At 39.4% G+C, this 23,624-nt stretch overlaps 1 protein-coding gene across 1 annotated transcript in view; it reads left to right on the top strand.

Annotated features, from left to right (window-relative positions):
* DEPTOR (DEP domain containing MTOR interacting protein) overlaps positions 1-20,365 on the top strand; it is a 75,337-nt gene extending 54,972 nt beyond the window's left edge. The window contains exon 10 of the mRNA XM_021546564.3: positions 16,991-20,365. Coding sequence (XP_021402239.1) covers positions 16,991-17,119 — 129 coding nt within the window. The 3' untranslated portion in view covers positions 17,120-20,365. The remainder of the gene's footprint in view (positions 1-16,990) is intronic.
* The last annotated feature ends 3,259 nt before the right edge of the window (positions 20,366-23,624 follow it).

Genomic DNA, 23,624 nt, shown 5'->3' with positions numbered 1-23,624 from the left:
CACTGGTACCAACACCTTCTGTTTGGAGCTCAGCTTGGGAACTGTAATGTGCAGCCAGGACCTTTTCAGCATGGTTCTGCTCTCCTGGTCTCTAAAAGCTGGCACAGGGAGGAGATCAGCTTTATATATTTTCTGCCTCTGCATTTGTGTTCTGCATTCACAAATTATTATTTCAGGTTAAGCTTCTCAAATGATTTCACTAGCAGAATAAGAATCAGCTCTCAAGAATAATTGAGTTGCCACTGTGTCAAGAAGCCAGTGGATGTCAGTTCATCAAGGTCATCAAGCCCATTTCATGCAGTCAAAGGAACATCAGTACTGTCTGATTAGTCCAAAGAATTGAAGTACTGCCACAATAACAGCGTATTACAGACTTGTAACATGGAAGACTAAAAGGCACACATTATAAATGTCCAGCAGGGTGAAAAACAACCTAAAACCATGTGATGTCAGAGGAATTGACAATGCCTTATGTTCCTGAAATTGGAATAAATTTGAACAGTGAGATTCTCATGAAGTTGAATGTACCTCAAGCTACAGAGAAACACAAAACCCATTTGATGGTCCTTGCCAAGCTGACCTCAAAAATGTGGATCGCATAACTGTCTGACAAGCAAGATAAATCAGTCTAAAAATCCTTAAAAAAAAAACCCTTCCCCCAGGAAAAAGTATCCCAAGTCCAATTACCAGTCTTTTACAGGATAGTGGGAAAGGTAGAGAAGCATTGATATTGTAGGTGAGAAACTTCTTTGTAATTCCTAAAGGCACCCTAATGGGAGCTTGAAAACTGGGATTTATATTGCATCAATAAGACACAAGGTACATGCCTCCATTTAACCTTCTCGGTGAAGTTTAGGAAAGAGAAGATACCTCAGTGTTTGGTGCTGGGCCTCTAGCCCTTCAAAGCACTCCAGGGATGCTTCAGTGCTAATTGAAGCTATCGGAAGGGTACTTTCCTTTTTTCATGGAATTGAGCTTTAAATGAGAAGATGGAGTAGGCTTGGATAAATATTTATGCTGTGCACTAGCATATGGTGTTGTTGAAGCAGATGCAATTCAGTCTTAGAATTCTTATCTTATACCAACATGTTACTGATTGTAGAAAAGCATAAATTACACGAGTTGCCATCTGTTTTCAATTACAGCATGAAAACACTGAGGCAGGTTGGGATTTTCCTTTAGCTGTGTTATCAGCTCACTGCTGAATTTGATAATTACATTAGAGTGAGTTGAGAATGGATGTATTTGGAAATGTGAACACTCAGAAAAAGTTGCTGACAAACTGCTTTCATAGCTTGTCCATAAATAGAGAAGCAGCAGAGCTAAACATGCACTAGCACTACCCACAATGAATGCCACTGCTGTAGGGCTTGAATATAAATGTATATATAAGTTTCAAACACATCCCTGTAAGCGTTTCATTTTCTGATAGTATTTATCTGTAAATTATGATATAAAGGTCCATTCTTCTCCACAGAAATGTGGAAGATGTATTTAAGCATCTATGACTTTAGAAAAATATAATTTTAAGGAAAGCTGATTTTTTTACTATAAAATCAGTCTGGTTTTGCAAAACCAAAGAAAACCCAAAGATGTTTTGACTGTGTCTTTCACTTTATGCAGCAATAACCAGGACCTCAGATTTTATCTGATGTTATCTATCACAGAGGTTGGAGAGTGAACTGACTAGGCTAGCATTAGCCTCAAACATCACTGAGATCATGCTTGAGAAGAGTGGTTGTTACATTACAGAATCAGGGTCATGTTGGAAGGGACCACAGGGGTCATCTGCTCCAACCCCCCAGCTCAAGCAGGGTCATTCTCGGGCACACTACACAGGACTGGACCCATCCAGTAAGGGGGATTCCACAGCCTCCCTAGTCAATCTGTTCCAGTGAATGATCACTGCACAGTAAAGAAGTCCTTCCTTGTGTTCAAGTGAAGCTTCCTGTGCTTCAGTTTTTGCATGTCGCCTCTTGTCCTGCTGCTTGGAACCACTGCTGAGACCCTGCCCATCCTCTTGATACCCTCCATTTAGATAGACATTAATGAGGTTCATCAGTCATCTCTTCTTGAGGCTTAACAGGCCCAGCTCCCTCAACTCTTCATTGTAAGAGATATTCTCCAGACCCTTGACTGACTTTGCAGCCCTCCACTGGACCCACTCCATTTTTTCCATGTCTCTCTTGTACTCTCTTGAGGAGCCCAGAACAGGACACAGCACTCCAGATGTGCCTTGCTAGGGTGGAGTAGAGAGGCAGGATCACCTCCCTTGACCTCCTGGCAATGCTTTTCCTAATGCACCCCAGGATACCGCTGGCCTTGGCCACAAGGACGTGCTGCTGGCTCATGGACAGTTTGTTCTCCACTGGGACCCCCAGGTCCTTCCCTGCAGAGCTGCTTTCCAGCAGGGTGGCCCCCACCCTATATTGCATGGGGTTGTTCCTTCCCCGGTGCAGGACCAGGACATGAGGACATGTTAAGAGCATAGCAATGGTGAACACAATGTTGAACAGTTTGATGAACATTTTGGATAGCTTTTTCATTATTATTTATTCAGTCTTCAGTGGAAACCTTTCTAAAAGACTCTAAAGAAAAAATCAGTAAGATTGTGCTAGTAAGTAGCATAATGATTTAACAGAAGTTGGAAGAGATCAAATATTTGTGAATGTAAAAATAATTATCTCTGCCATCAAAAATGAGTTCTTGACTGGTTGTGCTTGACAACTTTTTAACATGTATAGCACTCACCATGCTTTCCTGATCAGTGAATGAATCTGTGCCTGGATGCTGCTGCTCTGTTTGCCTTCTCTTCTTGGTCTTTGGTCATCATTTGCTGGAGTAGTTTTCTGATGAGCTCTGGTGATGCCTCCCTAACTGTCCCAAGTTTTCCAGTTTCCCTGTGTGTATTTAATTAAACTAAATGAGTAGTTCCCAAATTTTTAGAGTGAGTCTTTTTTTACCACTTCTACATAGGTTGGACCTTCCTTAAAAACCATGTTATTCTTACTATACTGGGATTAATGCCATGAAAATTATCACAGTAACATGGTTTTGTGAGGACTGGGAAGAAAATTGCATTGCACCCATCTCCTCTTGTCTGGGAGTTCTGTGAATTCATCCCTCTCACTAAAGTAGAGGCTGCTCTAGCTGAAGGAGAACGTGGTTTTGAAAGCTGCATTGTGTGTCACTGCCAGAACTTTGTTTAGTTGCCAGAAGGAGACAAGGTTTGGCAAATTTCTCCTTTGCTTTGATCTCAGGCTGCTACAAGTGCAACAACAGAGTCTTTATGTCTTTGACCATCCTTTGCATTAGCACAGTGTCTTGAAATAATGGAAGTTCTTCCCCGAGTATTGTGAATCCCGGTGCAGAATTGGATATCTCGCTTCTTCCCTTTCACTGCACCAGCTACTCTGTTTATTTTATTCCTTCTCTATTTTGGAAGCCCTGCCATTGTTGAACCCCTGTGTCAGGAGGCTCTTAGAGACACTGTTCCACTGGGCTGCTGGTGGACCTGCCCCATGGTGGCCACAAGGAAGTCACAGTTTGGATTTGGAATCTCCTCTTATTCCTGTCACAAACCCTCTGTGCAATACTGACCGTTTCCCACTAGAATTCATGTAAAGTGGTATGGATTTAAATAGAGATGGAAAATTTCAGAAAATATGACATATTCTCAAACATAACCAAAACATTTGATGAGTAGATCTCTTTTGGCACCTGTACAGGTAAGTTTGCTAAAGTTTCTTTGTTTCCTTGTGGGACCCGTGGTTCACAGCATAAAGTCCAGGTTTTCCAGACTCAGAGCAGAGAATTTGCAGACAGGGCCCAGCAATGTTACAAATCCCCAGGTTTCAAATGTCAGTTTGTACAGTTCTCCTCTTTTTAAGCTATCCTTCTCCCTCGCCTGAAATTTGTGTTTGTATTAACTCCAGATACTTTCTTTGTGACATCCCACCCTGCCACTCCTGCCCAAGTTGTAACTATTCTGCAGACACACACTTTCTATTTCCAATGTTACTATATTCCAGTCTCTGCTGATCTTTGTGGAATTCTCCTGTTTTGCACCATTTTTCACTAATAAATCATTAGCCTCTTAATTGTGGAACTTTAATTCTTTTAAAACCATTATAAAGTTCCTGTTATCTTCTGACATGTCAGAATTTCATCTTGCATTCCTACTCTTTTTGGTAGATTTCCATTTTTTTCTGCTTGTTTCCTTGGTTTGCCTCGTTTCTTTGTCCACAGAGTTGCATAAGGGTAAGTTTGTTTTGAAGAAATCTCCTGTGAGGTTGCAGAATTTCTGAAGCTGTTTTGAAAAGTTAAGTGAGTCCCACCCTGTGCACAAGCCTCAGAGTGCACAGCCCCACAAGGTAGCTGGGACTGGGCTTGAGCCAGTGGATCACGAGCCTCTCTTCTTCTGAGCCAGTGGACATAAAATTGACTAAAAAATCAGACCAGGTGCTTGCTGTGACTATCCAGAACTGTTCTATGATGAAGAAATCAAAACTTGACCTGTGAAAATGATGAGGGGAAAGCCCCCCACCATGCAGTTGGGAACATTGACGCAAACGTCACACCAGCAGGATGTGAGCTACAAACTGCACACACAAAAGAAAACAGAGAAAAATTCTTTTTATGATTTGCAGACCTGGTTTTGAACAACAGGATCCATGTTACTCACTACAGAGAAAAGAATTAAGACAGTGTGAATTCCCAGGTGAAATATAAAAATGGTGAGTTCAACTTTTTGAGTCTAAATTTCTCCTTGAACATCTTCCCCCCCACCAAACTTACAGGACACAGGTTTAACAAGGTTTTACTTGCTTATCCCAGGCCCAGATTTTGGCCTGCAGAGCAGTATTAGGTTTCCAATGCCTCTGTGTGATTTTTCCTAAAGACTCTTTTAACAGAGAGAGTTTTACTGGGCAATAAAATAACTTTTTTTCTCTTTACAACAACTGAAACCTTATGTGAGTACAGCAAATTTCATAATATCTCAGAGGTCTTTTTTCTGCATTCACAGTGGTGTGGTTGACTTTAGAATTGAATTTGTTTATAGGCCAGTCACCTAAAATGCTGCTGGGCAACAAGTGACCCACTGTACTTGTGTCTGTATGTTGGCTCTTTCTCATCAATAGGAAGTACAAATCTAAAACACAAAAATTCTCTAGCTTCATTACTGGAGATCAGTGGATTTTCTAAATTCAGTCACATTATTTTAATAAATGCTAGTTTTAAAAAATTCTTTTCTAGTAAGCAGTGTTTTATGATGGGATAACCCAGGTATCTGAATGCCCTTTTTGAAAGTGTTTTCTTGATTATTTTCTGGAGTCTTACAGCTGTAACCATTCTGAAAGAGAGAGAGCAGCACTGTAAAACAGGGCTTTGCTTGTGTTTTGATACAACTTCCAAGTTCCTGTGTGGTCTATAGGCCATTGAATGGTAAGATCTAGTGCCTGATGGAGCAGCTGGAATCTTCCCCATGCTCCAGCTCTTGTAGGCTATTGCAGGTCACTCCCTGATGAGAGTCCAGGCTCTCTAAAGAGGCTACTGTCATCTGAAAAACTGATCTGCAGGGTGCCTGAAATCTTGAAAAGGTTATCCTAAGTTCTGTAACAAAGACATAGAATTAAAGGTCAGTTCAGCAAAAAGCTGTCATTTTGAACTACTTTTGCTCTCAGCTAAGGATGAAAAGCATTTTGTATTACTTGGTTTAGTTGCAATACTCTTTTCACTTGATTCCTTGGAGAGTTCCTCAGATGCTGTTGGTTTTACAAGTCTGTGGCTATCTCAGCTCTCTGCCCTGAGCACTTCAAAGATGCTGCTGCTCCCCAGCTGCTGTTCTAAAGACTCTTGCCTCCACTTCTCCCTTTATCTCTTTTCTTGTTGCTGCTCAAGACACAAAGTGGCTTCCTTTCATGGTATAAGCGAATGATTCGGGAAGCCTGTTGCATTAAAGCCAAGGCTCTGTTTAGCTAGCCAAACACATGGAAAAACAATTGCACTTTTGTCTGTGCAAACAGAGAGCAGCTGTTTGTCTCAAACAGCGCAGACTGTTCCTGCTCATGACACGCTGGATACCAGAGGGTGCTGAGGGTGCCTTGCATGAATCTGTCTGCCCCTGTAATTCTCTTGCTCTCACTTCATGACTGTTTTTAACCAATATGGGGCTTACATGAACTACACTTCAGCATAATTATATTTGACCATGTAAGTAAATTGATACATAGTTTAAAAGTTCTTTATTCATTATGTGTGGTTTTGTTTTACTAAATATAGTTTAGTTACAGATATATCAGAAAAAAAAAAAGACATAGAAAGGTCAAGCATTAAAAGACATTATTTGTAAGCTTAGACTCTGTGTTCTTCTGACACTGATACAGTATTTTACCCAGAGCCATCTTTAGCCATTCGAGTTATTTAACATTTTCAGAACTGTTCTGTGGTAGGTATCAAATTGCACTATACAATAAAAATGCTTATAAAGTTAGACATACAGTCACTGGTTTGCTTTCCTGATGTGGCCCAGCCTGGTCCAGCTTTACCTGTGGGTATTTCTCACTGGGACTGACATTAAGTCAGTGATTTTACACACCAATTTCCAATTAGGGCCATGGAAAGCAGTGACCTATATCCCCCTACTCCATATTTATAGATGGTTTGTGTTTCAGGGTATTATGTTCTTATGTTATTACTCTCCACATGTGTACAGATAGCATTAATTTACCTTTGTGAATAATTCCTACTCAGTTGATCTGTCAGCAAAACTCCACCACTTGCAGATCTGAGACTTGTGCAGCCCAAGAGACTCATGCTCCAAAGCAAGAGTTATTCTCATGGGCTCTTAGGTCAGCTCTTTTCCTTCTCTAATTTATCCACTCTGTGGAGTTTGCTCAGCAATGGTTTAATTCTCTTCCTGATGAAGCAAAAAAAGGCTAGAATTCCCACAAATTATCATCATGTGGAAGGGAGGAAGGGAGGCAGAGACTATTTGAACCAATGATGAAGCCCTTGAGAATCTATTGACTTTTTTTTTTTGTGACTTACCCATTATGTTATAAAATAGATATTACTTTATTACATGCATTTTTTTATATTATGCAGTTTATAGATTATGTTGTTTAATTCACATAGGGTTTTTTTCAGCTGGAGACCAATTTGCTTGGAATACTATAAAAAAATTCAGCATCTTTTTTAAAAGTGAAAGAAATATATAATATATATGTAATGAAAGTGTATAAGGAAGCCTTGCTCAGGCAAACCATCCACACCACTCTACAGTCACAGACCAAGATGGATCACAAGAATGATGAACTTATATTTTAATTCTGTAAATGGAGTTCATTTTCTCTGCTATGAGTTTTACTGTGCTCTGCAGGAACACAGTTTCTAGCCCCGTGATGGAACAGGGGGTCAGCTTCACACTGCTGTAAAGAACAAACAAGAAACACATCTCTCTCTCGAGACAAAATCTTTTTTATGCAAAGCCTGGATACTTGCCTACTCCCACAACACCCACTGTACAGCCAATTACACTTTCGCTAGAGATATTTACAGAACTGAACACACATCTGCAATTTATTCTGTTCCATCCAGTAACCTCAGTTATGGAGGAAAGGCCATGGTATGATTTTTTAACCTTCCGGCTACATGCAGTTGGTTGTGAACTGTGAGGTTCCAGCTTTACTTTGCTAATCCTATCAAGATTGCATGAACTCTAAAAAAATAGCAAAGATAAAAATCTAAATGGAAACATAACTTTTAAGACCTCTGATTTTCATCTCTTTTCCTCATTCCATTGTGACAGTGTAAAGCTTAGCAGAGTGACAGCAAAAAAATCAGTGCTGCCTGTGTTTGCTTTTATGTAGAAGTTAGTCTTAGGTCTTAGGCTCTTCTGTGCTACCACATTCAGCATCTCTGTAGCCTGGCCTCTTGGCTGAGCATGGGGATTCCTTTGCTTTATGGCTCTGGGTGACCTATTAAAATAGAAGAACTCCTGTATCAGCATAAATGCAGGCTGTATGTGTAAGTGTGTAAAAGAAGCTGAGCTCTGCACTGTCTCCTCCACTGCTGTTCTCCTGCCTCAGATTTCTCTGCACTTGTTCTTGGTACCATAGCATCCATCTTGCCATTGATTGCACTGGGACTTTAAGTTATCTGAAAACTTAAGGCTGCAGTTTACTGATCTCTGTAAGCTCTGCCAGGAAGGTTGATTTTATTTTCACCTCTTTTTCATCTCCCTCTTTCCCTTTGCCTTCAAGCAGATATATATCTCCTTCCTCCATTGTGTCAGGCACATCAAGGAACTTACTTTGCCTGAAGAAAAGTTCTCAGATTTATTTATTTTTGCTGGCACGGGATGAAAAGGATGCAAAGGGAGTGGTGCCTGGCTTTGGTGTGCTGGTGTCTGAGCCAGCAAAGGGACAGGAGCATCTCTTGGGACTGCAGGCACCAAGTCCTGCTATGAACCTTCCTCCCCTTTGAAAGGGGTTTGACATCTCAATCCACAGACTCCTTGGCAACTCAGGTTGAGTATATCCCTTTCTGTGAGCAGAAAGAGTTGTGACGTCCCAAATCAAATTGCTGATTCAGCTGTTAATAAGCAAACACTTTTTTCCACATTTCTTTTAAAAATAAAATTTTCTTTTTGCCCTCTAAAGAGAGGGAAACCTCATTGTCACTAAGGGTGCTGTCACTAAGGGTTTTGTATACAAAACCGTGATGTGGTATGTGAGGTAGAAGGTGATGATGTGGTAATTGGCTGGGAAGATTTATTCAAGAGATCTAACAACTGGCAAGGCAAACCTGTGTGGTTTTCCACTTGTAAATAGCTCCTTTCTAGTTGGTAACAGCAATGAAAAGTACAAAAGGTGTAGTTTTTTTTCCTTTGTGACAAAATAACAGCCTTAAATGGAAACTTTTACTTTCACTCATTTCTCAATTCTTTCACATTTCATATTTAAATTACATTTTAAAAATTGATTTCCATCTGTTTGCTTGGAGGGCAGTGGTGCTTGGGAGGCAGGAGTGGGAGGAATGTTTCCCAGCATCTGCAGAGGAGCAAGGGGTGTGCAAGGGGGAAAGAATCCCATTGGAAAGATACCCATTCTTTCAAAGTGTTGGAGCCTTGGGTGTCCCCTTCCTCCTTGCAGAAAGCTGGAAAGCTGTGTTTCAGATGTTACATTCTTGTAGCACCTAAGCCTTGCCCAAATTTTGCTGAAATCTGTCAGCAAGACAGGAAAAGCCAAGGCAGCTGTATCGGCTCTTGAAACAAGCAATGGTAAAGTCTGTATTTTCTTTTTTTTTCCTTTGCATTTTCCTTCTCAGTTTCAGGGGTTTAGTAACCTTCCCAGGTGAGAGCTGTGGCCTTACCACAGGAATCAACAAATAAGTTTTAAATTTTAGAACTGGCTCAGGGCTTTCAAAAGTATCTAAAGTGTGAAAAGTTTGATTTGTTTATATCCTGCTGATGACATCTCCAGGTCACTGACAATTGCAAAATGTTAACCCTTCAGCCCTGATTTCATGGATGCCCATAAGGAAGGGCTCTTACTGAGAACATGGCCTGATAGTTAATAGAAATCAGGATCTTGTGGGTCTCTCATGCACATAGAAAACAGATGGGTTTGCTAACCACATATGGAGGGCTTTCCTCTGGAAGATCACAGTGAATTTCAGAATACTGTAATGAAACAATTATGATTTTGAGCTATTCAAACCTCCCAGCTGATCCTTGTCCCTGTCAGATTAGTAGGACCTGAAAAAAGCATTTATTTATAATTATTGAGGGTATCTGTATTACAGAAATGTAAGCAGGCTGTCTCTGTAATGGATTTAATTTCAATTTTCATTAGCAAGAAGAAAAGCAAAAATATTACCATTGGGATATACTTTCTTTTTGAAATAGTTATATTGTCAATTCTGCTATGAATTCTACTCTATAAAATAGTCAAAATACACTTTTGTTTGAACAGCTCTGAAAGAATTGTACTTAGGAGCTTTTATTTTTGTTCTTAGGAAAATGACTGAAGAACTTATCAAGGCTGAAAATAACTCCTACATTTTCCTAATTCATAATTTTTACTTGATGCTAATAAGGACTTTTTAAAAGACTAAAAAGAAAACAATACATTTTTTCATGCATTTTGGGAATGGTTTGTCTTAAAGTAAAAATTATCTGTGTGACTTTGGCTTCACATCAGATGATAAGAAGAAATAGTACTCAATGAAGAATGTCCCAAACTATCCACGTGTATGTAAATCACTGTGGATACAAATGATGAACAGGGCAAGGGGTTAAATCCAGTCTGTCTCATGCTGGATGACTGAGCCTGCCTCGTTTCAGACACAACTTTCCCAACGAAGATGACTTGTTTCTGTGCAATGTGCTAATAACTTATGAACTACCTTGGTCTCAAAGGGATCTGCTTTGCTGCAGAACGTGGGCCTGCTTTGTGCCGTCAGCTGCTAGAAATCTGTTTTGGATCCACACAGAGTCCAGGAATGAAATCCTGGCTGCTTCAGAGTGAAAAGATTAAGTCTGGATTTCACACTCTCTCCAGCATTTTAAAATATTTCCTTCATAAAGTTGCCATGTGTACAGTAATATTCACACTTTCTGAGGAAATTAATTGGTGGCAGTGTTTTCAGCATCTCTTTATGCTGTTAATTGCTGATTCCAGAGCTGCTATCAGTACCAAACAGTCCATCAAACCTTTTTGTTTGGTTGATTTTGTTGCTGTTGAAGGAGAAAAGTCAGGCGTACTGGCATAGACTTTGTGTTTTGCAGCTTTAGACCATGAATATTCCCATTTTTGCCTAGATAATGGGGTAACCTATCAGTACTGCTGAAAAACAATATTTTTGCCTCTGTCTTTACTGTGTCATTGTATAATCTAGCTTTGAATTTGGGAACTTCAAGCCCACATTATATTTGGTAACATTGATTGCTTTGGTACCTATTTGATCTGCAGTTTCAGTAGCATTTGTACTTTCTTAAAAAGTAGTTAACAAACAAACAAAACACGAAAGAAAACCACTAAAACTCCACAGTCAATCAATGAAACAAACAAACAAAAAAAGCAGAGTGGATTCCAGACACTGATGCTGCTGCTGAAATGTAAATGATAAATCCTTTGAGAATGAGAACCTCACCCCCAGCAGCTGCTGGACTGGGGCACAGATCTTTGCTGCTGTGGAAAGGACAGTGCTCCACCATCCCAGCCACACTACCTCATGGCAGTTGTATTCCTCTTAATCTGGACAGGTTTTTGAAAAAAATTATCTCAAATTAAGGTGGCCATGTAATCATCGTCTTATCCACACTGTTTTGAGATATATTATCTGTTGACTGTGTATGGTTGTTACTTGCTTTGTACCAGAGATGAACAGTTGGACTCACTGAATCCATAAATTTAAATGTCTTTTTAGGGCTGTCCCAAACAGCAATGATCACTTAAGTCAAGGTCTGCAGTAGGAATTTCCAGCTCTTCATAAACTTTCAAATACTTTTCTAAAAAGTGTGCCTAGGAAAAGAAAGAATGTTTTTAACGGATTTTTAAATATATTGCATTAAAAAAAGTCCAGAAAGCAAGGCTTGGCTCCGCAGGGAAAGCTAACTAAAGCTCACTGTGCAAACAGCATCTGAATATCCAAGGATCTAGGCTAGCTGCCTATCCTCTAAGAACATTCCTGTAGCACTTACAAATATTGAGGTCATCCTGAGGCAGAACTAACAAAGAATTAGTGACAGGTATGCAATGTTTTTATTTAATGATTGCCTTTAAGGCAGTTGCACAATTCCACACCCATGCCTGCAGCCAGTCTCTGACATCCCTTAGAAGGATCCCACAGTCAACCTCAGCTTGGGTCCTGATCAACACCAGCTCAGCTGTCCAGGCAGCCCCCTGCAAGGGATGGGGCCTTGGTTTGGCCAGCAGGAGCTGTCCCAGCAGGAAAATCAAGGGGTGTGGATGTACATCTGCAGGGCAGCTTGGCAAGACCGAGGAGGGGCAGGCAGCCAAAGATTGCCGTGGAGGAAAGAGCAATTACCAGTGAGGGGGAGGAAGGGTTGTACGGTTCCAAGCACAGCACAATCCTGATTTTGGCCAGTAAATGTTACGGTAACAAATTATTCTCGCCTCTTCTTGCCATCTTCAGTCCAATGATAAATGGCATGATGAATCTTTGCTAACTTCTTTAAACTGCAGGTTCCCAGATCCTTTTTGTACAAATGTAAGGCCAAACTTGAAGTTTCTCTTTTTTTGGGGACAACTGGATTTAGTTAAACCTTCTGTATGCATCATGGAAAACCCACAGAAAGACAGAGGTGCTTTTTCTGCCATCCCTGCTTCCATGAGCTGCTGTTTCCAATGGCGGGAAATTGAAATACTCAACAATAAATGCTTATTGCTGTAATACTTAAATATTTGAAATCTGTTAAGGGAGGGGTTTTTATTATTATTATTTGAGTGTTGCTTTATTTAACTATTATTAGTTCTGTGGTTTTTAGATCACCACATCCTGACCAACAAAATGGTCGGAATTTATTCTGGGCTGTGTTATTTCTTGAAGTCTGAGGGATAAAAAGGGATGGTTATCTCTTGTCAAGCTCCTTGGAGAGCAATGAGGAAATGAGCAATAAAAGGTTCTTTGAGGCTCTTTTAACTGTAGTTTATCATCTATTATAGTTACTGATGTGTGGAAACCAACAGAAATATTTTATGTGTTTGTAGTTACAAAGCCCTTAACAGCTGCAGCTATGAGCTGAGCACTTACAGCTTTTTGAAATGTGTTTTTATAAATGTAACATTAAATCATTGTGTTTTTGTAAACCAGTCTCCTTAAGAAAATTCCTGAGATATTAATATATGGGTTGACATATTCAGTCAGGGCTGGTGAGTGAGTGCTCATTTGGTCTTGTTTGTTTTCTAACTTCAGTAGAGCAATGCACAATATGAGCATTTTTGGGGCAGGATTGATGATGACTAAAATGCACAAAGCAGTACTGCATTTCATTTCCCCTAGCTGGATGCACTGCTGAATGGGAAATCAGGGTGGGAAGAGGAAAACTGAGTGAGTTGAGTGCAGTCAGCATAACAAAGGACACTGTGTATTGCCCTCTCCTCTGCATTTCTCTTCTCATGTGGCCTGGGTGAACTTCTTGCATCTAATCCTCTCCACTGGGAATGATGAAGCTAATAAGCCATGTGGATCCCCTGCAAAGGAGGGCACGAAGGGGGCTGTTCTCAGCTGTACACATTGCTGGGTAATCGTACTGCCAAGGGCATGTGATAAAACAAACACACGGAGAATGCAGATGTGTCAGCTCTTGTCTTCCACAAGAAATTCACTCTTTGGCATCCAGATTGCTGTTGATGTTGTGCCCGTACCATCTGCATTTACACCATTGCAGCCCTGGTGTGGGTCACTGGCTGGTCTGAAAGTGTGTTCCTCTGGCAGGAGTATTCCCCAAAGGCCTCTGAAGCTTGTGCCAGGATCCAGCATGCAGATTTGTCCATTGAACATGGCCAAACACGAGTCCCATGCATTGGAATTCCAGTAACTCAAGATGTCTGAGAATATGCAACAGTAAAACAAAGAGCAGCCATTCAGCTTCCAAAAATTGCTTTAAGCCAGAAGAGACAATGTTGTTTCTGCTGGTCTGTTTTAAATCAACCCAAATATTATTTTAGAGCCAGAGCTATAATTTAGTAAAACTGATACAATCTTGAAAAGCCAAGAAAGTATTAAGAAATATCACTGTAAGTTGAGACCTACAGATGCTGCAATAATCTGCATTTTAAATGAAATAGACATGCCAATTAAATACTGACTGGACACACTGCAGAAGATGATGGGTAACCTTTTCAACAAAAATCCTTAAAATTTAGAAGGATTTGTCTGCATGCAAAAGCGGAACCATTTTCCCAATGCTACTTGCAACTGAAATATTCATATATAGGAAAGATTACTGCCATGGGAATTTACTCAGTTGTATCACTGGTTGCCATACTTTAGTGATCATTTAGGCTACTAGTAAGGCTACTTCCAGGATCTTCAGCTCTGCAGAGGAGTTCTGGGGATAAGGAGTAAGGTGCAAGAGTCTAACAGCCCTTGAAGAGCTGCTGCTGCCACTCTTCCTGCGCAGGGGCTCTAAATAGCAGAGATTAAAGTCATTGGTGGTATTTTTTATGAAATGTTACATTTTTGGATTGGGTTTGCTTTCTCTATAATTTTTCTTAAATTGATAGCTACATTCTGTCCATTTTGCAGAAATACAAATTGAGTTTCACCACACATTTTACTTGAGAGGGAAGTTACTGGCACACAAAAGTTAACTGACTTGGCATGTGAGAAAATCTGCTTTAGAGCTAGCATTGGAGGATGCCAGAGCTGCTTCCCACCTCTCCCACATCCATTTCTATCTTGTGCTTCTGCCTAAATAGGAAAAGTGAAAAAGCATAGATGGATAGAATTGTTACTGCTGGAAAAGACTGGTTGGTCTAATAGAATCAAGTCCAGGCATTAACCTGACACTGCCGTGTTCACCACTAAACCATGTTCCCAGGTGCCACGTCCATGTGGGGTTTTTAAAACTCACAAGGATGGTGGTTTTATCTCTTCTCTGGGCAGCCTGTTCCAATGTCTGACCACCTGTTCTGTGAATAAATTTTTTCTCATATCACAGAATCAAATAGGTTGGAAAAGACTACTGAGATCATCATGTCAAAGCTATGACCAAACACCATCGTGTCAACTGGACCTGGCAGTAATGCTCCCCTGGTACAGCCTGAGGCTGTTGGCTCTTGCCCTGTCACTTGTTACCTGGCAGAAGAGACAAACCCTCACCTGAGTACAGCCTCCTCCCAGGGAGTTGTAGAGAGTGATAAGGTCTGAGCCTGAGCCTCCTTTTCTCCAGGCTGAACACCCCCAGCTCCCTCAGCTGTTCCTCTCAGACCTGTGATCCAGACCCTTCCCCAGCTCTGTTGCCCTTCTCTGGATGTGCTCCAGCCCCTCAATGTCCTTCTTGCAGTGAGGGACACAGCATTCGAGGTGTGGCCTCACCAGTGCTGAGTGCAGGGGAACAATCCCTGCCCAGTCCTGCTGGTCACACTGTTTCTGATCCAGGCCAGGATGCCATTGACCTTCTTGGCCACCTGGGCACACACTGGCTCATGTTCAGTCCCTGCTGACCAGCACCCCCGGGTTCTTTTCCAAGGGCAGCTTTCCAACCACTTTTCCTCAGCCCATAGGACTGCATGGGGTTATTGTGACTCAAGTGCAGGACCTAGGACCTGTCCTTGTTGAACCTCATAAAATTGACCCCAAAATTGATCCAGAGTGTCCATATAAAATAAAGCATGAAAATTTCTGGTGATACTTGTTTCATAGCTTCTTTCTTAAAGATTCAAGCTGACTTACAGGTAAGATAGTCTTCTAGTGAATGTATTATTTCCATTGAAACATCAAGACAATATTATTAATTATTCACTTAGGCTCCATATTTTTACCATTAAAAATACAGATCTAGGCACTACACACACTTTTTGATCTTTTTGCTAAACACTAATGTTATTAATAGATACAGAGAAGTCATAATGTCTTTGAGGAATCAGTATTATTTTTTTTTTACAATGTTTTTTACAATGTTGATATTAGTTTTTCTCTGTGTAAGTGTTTTAAGATATACAATGGTGTTGGTCAGCATATTTCTAGCAAGAATATTTTCCTTGAAAATGTCCTATGATCATACAAAACCTCCATTGTTTGTATTTGTTATGGCTTTTACAGACAAAATACTAGCATATTTGAAATTAATTAATAAGCCATACTTGATGAAGGAAATTAAAACCTAACACATGGTAGTGACATTTTAATCTATCCTAGTACTGACTTCATCTTCCATGATATTATTTCTTAAAATTTGGATCCATTTTGTTCATCTTATACCGTTGGAGGTTTTGGCACTGAATCTAGTGAAGTCATCATCCAGGCCTTGGCCTGAGCCTGGAACATGGTGCATATTTTTATTGTGATTACCAAGAGCTGACTAAAATGATTTCTAAGTGTTTAAGAGAAACTAAAATAACAGACTGCAATAGCCAAAGTTGTCTTCATAGAGTCATAGAATGGTTTGGGTTGGAAGGGAACTTAAAGACCATCTCGTTCCCACCCCCTGCTGTCAGCAGGGACACCTTTCTCTAGGCCAGACTGCTCAAAGCTCCATCCAACTTGGCCTTAAACAGTTCCATGGATGGGGCATCCACAGCTGCTCTGGGCAACCTGTGCCAGTGACTCACCATCCTCATAGTAAAGCATTTCTTCTTGATATCTAAGCAAAACCAACTCTATTCCAGCATAAAGCCTTTCTCCCTTGACCTGTTACTCCAGGCTCTTGTGGAAATAGTCCCTCTCAGTTTTCCTTCTAGGCTCCTTTTAGGTACTGGAAGGCCACAATAAGGTCACCCAGAAATCTCATCTTTTCCAGGCTGAACAAGTCTAATTCTCTTAGCCTTAGTTCCTTATAGAAGAAGTGCTGCATCCTTCAATCATTTTTTGTGGCCTCCTTTGGACTTGCTCCACCAGTTGTCCTTCCTGTGCTGGGGACCCCTTAGCTGGATGCCATATTGATTGCAAAGCACCGTCGAGACCATAACATATCACTGATACAAGAAAAAATAACATTGCTGTAAGAAAAAATGATTGATATTGATAAGTGATTGATGAACTTCAAAAGTTCAAAGATTGGAAACTTGAATTCCACCGATTTGAAAGTTGAAGTGATGTTTCAAAAAAAAAAGTTATAGAAAATTAACTTGTCAGATTAATTCTAAGAAATGTGGGGGCTTTTAAGAGTACCAAATGAGATGATGTGAAGAGTTCTGGAGGTTTTTGTCTGCCCAGGAGTTGATAGTACATCTGTGTAATTAACCTAACAAAATAAAGCCTAATGCATTACTCATTTTGTTGCTTGCTTGCTCCTCAGGTTTGCCAATTTGTCGTGTCTGTCAATGGCCTCAATGTTCTCCATGTGGATTACAGGACAGTAAGCAACCTCATCCTGACCGGCCCTCGAACAATTGTGATGGAAGTGATGGAAGAAGTGGAGGCCTGAGAAGGCACAAAGTCCCTGTTATGGACATTTTTGTGCGACGAATAGCAACAGCCATGGAGTGTCATGACACAAGGCAGCAGAATGTTGCTCTGTCTAAACAGATGATTTTGCTTTTAGGGGAGGGGGCTCTCTTTCCTTTAATAATAGCACTGGTGATTATGCTAAGATGTGAGCAATAGCTACCAGCTTATTTTCATCATGGACTTCTCTGTGCCCAACAGAGACAAAACCAGGGCCTTTAGGTGGTCTGTCCAGCCATGGCTGCATCGGGCAGAATGGGCTCCAGCCTAAGAGGCTGTGCATATTTCCTCACAGTCCACTGCTGGATCAAAGCACTGCAGGAGGTGAAAGAGCCAAGCACTGTGGGGTTGGGGTGTCACAGATGATTTCCATGAGATACTGACATTGATAAACATGGTCCTGGTGTCCAGCTTTGTCCCTGGAGCACATGCAGTCACAGTTGCTCTCTCCTTGGGCTGAGGGACAGCTGACTAAATCCTGGCTTGATTACAGTCAAACACAAATGAACTGCAAATGCATGAGAAAAGGTGTCTGTGCTCTGTAGAGGATAGTCTGGTATGAATGTTTGGGCCTTACTGATTACATGGGTTAGTCTAGAAAGAAAATGGGAAAACGTGTGGTCTTTTACAAAAACTGCCTTTGCAAATTGGTCTTCTGGTTTCAATGCTTGTGTGCTGGATAAGGTGCTTGAGTATAAAATATTGATTTTGAGTTTTTTTCCATACCTGTAAAGGAAAGATGCCTCAGTCTTACTATTGATCACTTCAGAGAAGAACCTTAATTCCCAGAAGAAGAATATTTGGCAGGTTGTAGTGGGAAATTCACAGTGTTAGCATAAGGAATGATACATTCAGATTCTCCAGTAGCAAAAGCACACTTTAAACTGAAGCAATGTACTTGAATGTACATGAAGCATATGAGCACTTTCCAATCATCTGATGTTTTGCAAAGAACCAACTTCCCTCATGAGCTCCATTTGACACTGTTACAAAGAAAACATTGTATTTAACTGACTCTTATTGTTTCTCAAACAGTAGGATTTTTTCATTGATGAATTAATGAAAGAAATATTTTTTAAAAGCATATATAAAAATTCCGTATTCTGCAGTTAGGTGACTCTTCAACTCAGTGTTAGGGGGACTGCATGGGTTTTCTTTGATCTTTGAACTGAATGAATATATCCTGTTCCACAAAATTCATATACACTTTGCAGACTTTCTCTGCTGTGTAAATTTTACAATTAAAGCTTGACTTTCTATATGCACATACCACAGATCATCCAATTCTGGGGTGGGGAAAGTATTTTTCCTCAAATAATTTTGAAACATGTTTTGTATTAAAAATTGTTCTCACTAAAAAAAATTGCTCTGTCAGTATGTTTTTCATTCACTCAAACACTTTTACTTCAGAAGTATAGCAAGTCTTACAACTCATGTATTCCTGAAGCTTTGTAGGAAGAAGTCCTTGAGTTCTTTGTTTCTGGTTTTGTATATCTGTGGTTGTATTTTCAATAAGAAAACTTCTCATATTCCACTAATATGCAGCAGTGCAGGGAGGTATAAAATTGCAGCTGCTTACTCAATACTAACCAGGCACCAGAGTGTTTGGAGGGTTGTTCAAACTGACATCTATGACAGTTCTGAATCCCAATTGTATTCCCCAAAATTTTGGTAAATACGTATACACCACATTGGGTTACATTTTACAGGTCATCCAAAATAAATAGCTGGGCACACAATATTATATTGGATTGTAATAACTGTCCATGGTATCCACTCAAAACAGTTGGAAACAATCTTGTTGTTCCAGAAATGTTTCAGTATACTATAAGTATTTTGAGTTTGTGAATCCAGGAATGCTTCTACAAATATTTATACTTAATTTCTATTTTTTTTAATTTTCTTTTTTTTTTCTTCTTTTTGTTTTTTTTTACCCTAGGTTGTTTTGGTTGCTTAGCCCCTTTAAAATATAAATTTGGCATGTTAGGCTAAGTTAAATATTACAATTGAAGGATTTTCTTAGCAAATTGCGGATGATTCTCTCTAATGCCATCCTGGGTTCATCTGTATTACATCTCTTGCCTTAGTTAATATTCTGCTAGAAGTTCTCTGTAGCTTACAGATAATTAAGAAACTGGGTCAGAATTTGGCTTAATAATGCATTACAGAGTACACTTCAGACTGGAGCAAAAAGAGTGGGAATGGGGGCAGGGAGAAATATGTGCATTTCATTATGTTACAGATTGGAGATGGCATCTTGATTCACAAGATACATTAGTCTCTATCACAATTTGAGCACAGCTACTTGCCTTCTGTTTAATAGAGATTTCCATATTGTGTTCTCAACTTGATTGACAATCCAGGATTTAATTAATTCTTTCCCTCTTCAGCGTGACAAAGGTATTCAAATTGTGTCTGCAATAAAATTTTGTATTTTGGAAGAAAGGGTGGAAAGTAAACAATTAAGCTACGAAATGTATCATTTCCAATTAAATTGCAGTTTGTCTGCACACAGTGCTGCATATGCTCCGAGACATCCCACAGCAGTCAGTGCCAAACTCTCATGCACTTCAGAGGGCACAGAATTTTAAATATAACTGAGCACCTTGCTTCCTGCAAAGTGCCAGGGGAAATGTAAGATTATTCACAGAAGTGAGGTATTTCAAGAGATATCTTGAATGAATAGCATGAATATCACAGTGTAGAAGGAAGCAAGAAACCAGAAATTAAAAAACGAACCCTGGCATCAACAGTAACAGATTCATTAAAAAGACAGGATTTTTGTAAGACTTACTCTCTTCTGTGATCTCATTTTGGTTACTGTAGATCTTACAAGATCCTCTAATAAATCTTTAAGCCTTAATCACTCAAATTAGTGCCATTCCTCTGTACATGTACATTTGCAAATCATTTATGGACATCTTCAAGCAATGTAATATTTAATTAAATTCAAGTAGCAGTTAAGCTAATTGGAGCATTAAATCATTGCAATATTTATTATATTTTTTCCATTATATTTCCCTAAAGATAAATTATTTTAATTTTCTTTTTCAAGATCAAAGACCGTGTGTATGGTACTGAGCACAACTGGTTCCACAATTAGTCCCATGGAAGGCATTTCATTCACACAATGATGCAATAATCCACTTCAGGTGTATCAGTAGTAAATTGTCTGCATTTTATGTCCGCATAGAAGCTGAAAATAAAACTTTCAGAATTAAAAAGACATTGTGTCATAGCAGCATCTGAAATATGAGTGGGTGTGACTTGCTGTACCTTCTTCTATGAGATTACATTCAGGACAAGGTTTGGAATTAAAAGGTCATGCACTTTTTCAAAGTGTTTTTCTTAATTTTTTTCTCTATTTTCTGATCATACCCTCACTAATGACTAGAGTGCTAGGGATGTGTCAAATGCTGTCCCAGAATTACTGTTTAATGGTCAGCTTGTTCCCTTAGCATGGTCTGGATCTCCGAGAAAATTGCCCCAGTGTAGTTCAGAGAATAACATGAGATCTGAATTTGGTGCCTCTTGGCCTTCAGACCAGAGACAGTCTCTGCACTGACTTCATGCACTAACATAGACGTAAACAAATGAGAATAGCCTGAGGTTTAGGAGGAGGAGGCAATTGACTCTTCTTCTGTGCTGATAGCTATAATGCATGGAGGTTTCCTTTTTCTTATCAAATTATAAATTAATTTAAGATAATTCTGGGAATCAAATACTAATTTTTAATGTTAATTTTTTTAGATATTATTTTAATTTTAGAGACAGGAGAAACTGAAACAATATGTCTTGCAAAAGTGTTTGTCTAATGCAAGACAGACTGAGAAATCAAGTGTTGCAAGTAGGAGTATTTTCTTCCCAGTGTGTAATTGGAACTAGACCACTTGTGTAAGTGAAAAATCACGTGAAATATCATGTGTAATATCACATTAATACAGTTAAACCACACTGCTCTTCAAATAAAGTGAACTACTAACCTTTTACAATAAAATTGTCATTAAAGGTTTTTATAGATCACCCTTTTTAAATGTCTTTAGCGACTGATGTGGCTTTTATTTTTCACTTATATGTGTTATTTACAAAAACAGAAATAGTACTTGCCAATTCACTAATTGCCTTTGTATACTCACAGTGCAGATAAAATTATCATTAATGTTCCAGAAAGGCTGAGTGATTTTAAGCCATTAGATTTCTTTCCGAACTTGTACATAAATAAATATTTATAGCTTAATTTTTAAAAGGAGCCACTAATGCAAGAGACAATTTAAGAATGTCAAAGGATGTCACAGGAATCAATGATGCAATTAATTTATACTATAAAGACAGTGTTTCATGTATAGCTACCTAATCTTTGTACTTGCAATTCCTCAGGAAAATTCTGTAATATTCAGAAGAGAGTAGCTAAAACTGTCAAACTGAATGTCCTTTAGGAAAATGGCTCTCCTCCCTCATATTGGCCATGGGAGTTGTGAATTTCCAGTATTGTTGAAACTCAAGTTTTATAAGTACACACTTAAAATGCAATACTTAGCTTTAAAAGCAGGGGTTGAAGCAGACACTGAACTTTAGGTAGCACAAATTGTTCTGGTGCCTCTTCTACAAAGATGCTGCCATATGCCCATAGGTTTCCCATCCTGTGTCACTATAATTCTCCTCGAACTTAGAGTACAACAGTCTCCTACTGGCTTTGTATGGCCTTGTCAAATAATAATCACGATTTCTTTCCAGAATTTGCAGGTGATTTGCAGAGGAAGATCTGGTTTTATGTGCAACCTCTTTCTTCAGTTCCTAAGGTGCTTCTATGTAGAGATGTCTACAAACTGCTCCATAGAGTGCATAGACAGCTAGGGGTATTCTGAGCACTTCAATAGTCATTTCCATCATGCCTGAGAGCTGAACTCCTCCTCTCCAGGGAAATGCTCCCATCCAGCAGCTCCTCCTGCTGCTGCTGCTGCATGCACCCAAGCAGGCTAAGCTGGAGAACACTGGTCAAAACAGCCCACACCCACCAGAATGTTTTGCCTTTACCAGTGATTTATGGATATATTTAATTTTCTTTCCTATTCTACTTATTTTGCTGCATAGTTGACATTGCTCCTACTTTATTTGAGCTCAAAAATAATTTCTGGAATATTTCGATGGTCCTGCTTCTTTGTATTTTTATTAGTCTGTTTTTGAGAGACTCTTTACCATGATCACCATCACTAGCTTTTCATAATTTAGCAGTGCTTATTTAGCAAGCCTAATATTTCAGGGAAACAGGTGAATTGGATGCTGCTTTACAATTGAATGTTAGTTAATGTATAAACAAAGCCTCAAGGCAAGAGAACAAAGAAAGAAAGTGTTACCATAAATGATGGAATAAAATTAATTATCATATAAAATGATATCACATCTAATCTTAAAAAACCTGTGTATGACTCTTAACACAGATGGGCCAGAGCTTCCATGAACTTTCTCAGGTTATGGAGACAAAAGAGGAGACCTCCACAGAGTGGTGTTTCCTTTGGGCCTCTGGATGAGCTACCCATGACTTCCCTCCCTCCTGTACCAGCTGGAGCACAGCCCCCAGCCATAGCTGGGCTTGGAGCCACGCAAACTCTTCTCTTCACTGCTAGCTGTAAATTACTGCAGATTTTTGTAATTACCTTTTATTTTCCACTTCAGGTTTTAGAGTTTCTCTTATTAAACAGAAAACCAATTAATTTCTCCTTCTATCTGATAAAGAAGTGCTGCATTTCATCCCCTTATGTTTGCAGTGGAATGTGTGATAAACAGAAATACTTTTCAGTTTGTACTCAAGCCTGACTCAGGGAATACTTGTTTTTACCTGCCCTTCTCAGGGCAAATCTCTTCTGGGAAAATATAATGAAAATTTCATGAAAACCCTAGCAAAACCTGGGATGTGATGCCTATTAGTAGATCAATCCTGGGAAATACATAATATGTTCAAATAATTATCAAAAAAAAAGAAGAAAAATGAAGACAAGTTAGCTCATTTTAAAATTCTCATTGATGATTTTAAAGTATAAGCAAAATGAATGTAGACCACAGAAGGGAATCTATCAGACAGGTGCAATGAAAGGATGTAGCATGGAAAGGTTCTGCCACAGAATGATAGAATGGTTTGGGTTGGAAGGGACCTTAAAGATCATGTAGTTTCATTCCCCTGCCATGGGCAGGGACACCTTCCACTCGACCAGGCTGCTCAGAGCCTCACTGAACCCAGCCTTGAGCCAGGGATGAGACAGTCCCATAATATCCTATTAAGTTTCTTAATAAACATCACAGAGAAAAAAAGTATTGTACTTTTACGGCTAAATTTACAATTTATGTTTTTAACCGTGCCTTGTCAATAAGGACAAAGTAGTAATCAATTTTTACATTTATGAACATACAATCCTAAAATGCAGTACATAAGTATATAGTAAAGATATATTTGGTTAGGAAATACCTGCCTTTCAAATATAACAAACTAC

This window comes from Lonchura striata, chromosome 1 (genome assembly GCF_046129695.1).
Source record: "Lonchura striata isolate bLonStr1 chromosome 1, bLonStr1.mat, whole genome shotgun sequence".
Lineage (NCBI taxonomy): Eukaryota > Metazoa > Chordata > Aves > Passeriformes > Estrildidae > Lonchura > Lonchura striata.
The sequence above is the reverse complement of the archived record's forward strand: the minus strand, read 5'-3'. Positions and strand labels throughout refer to the sequence as shown.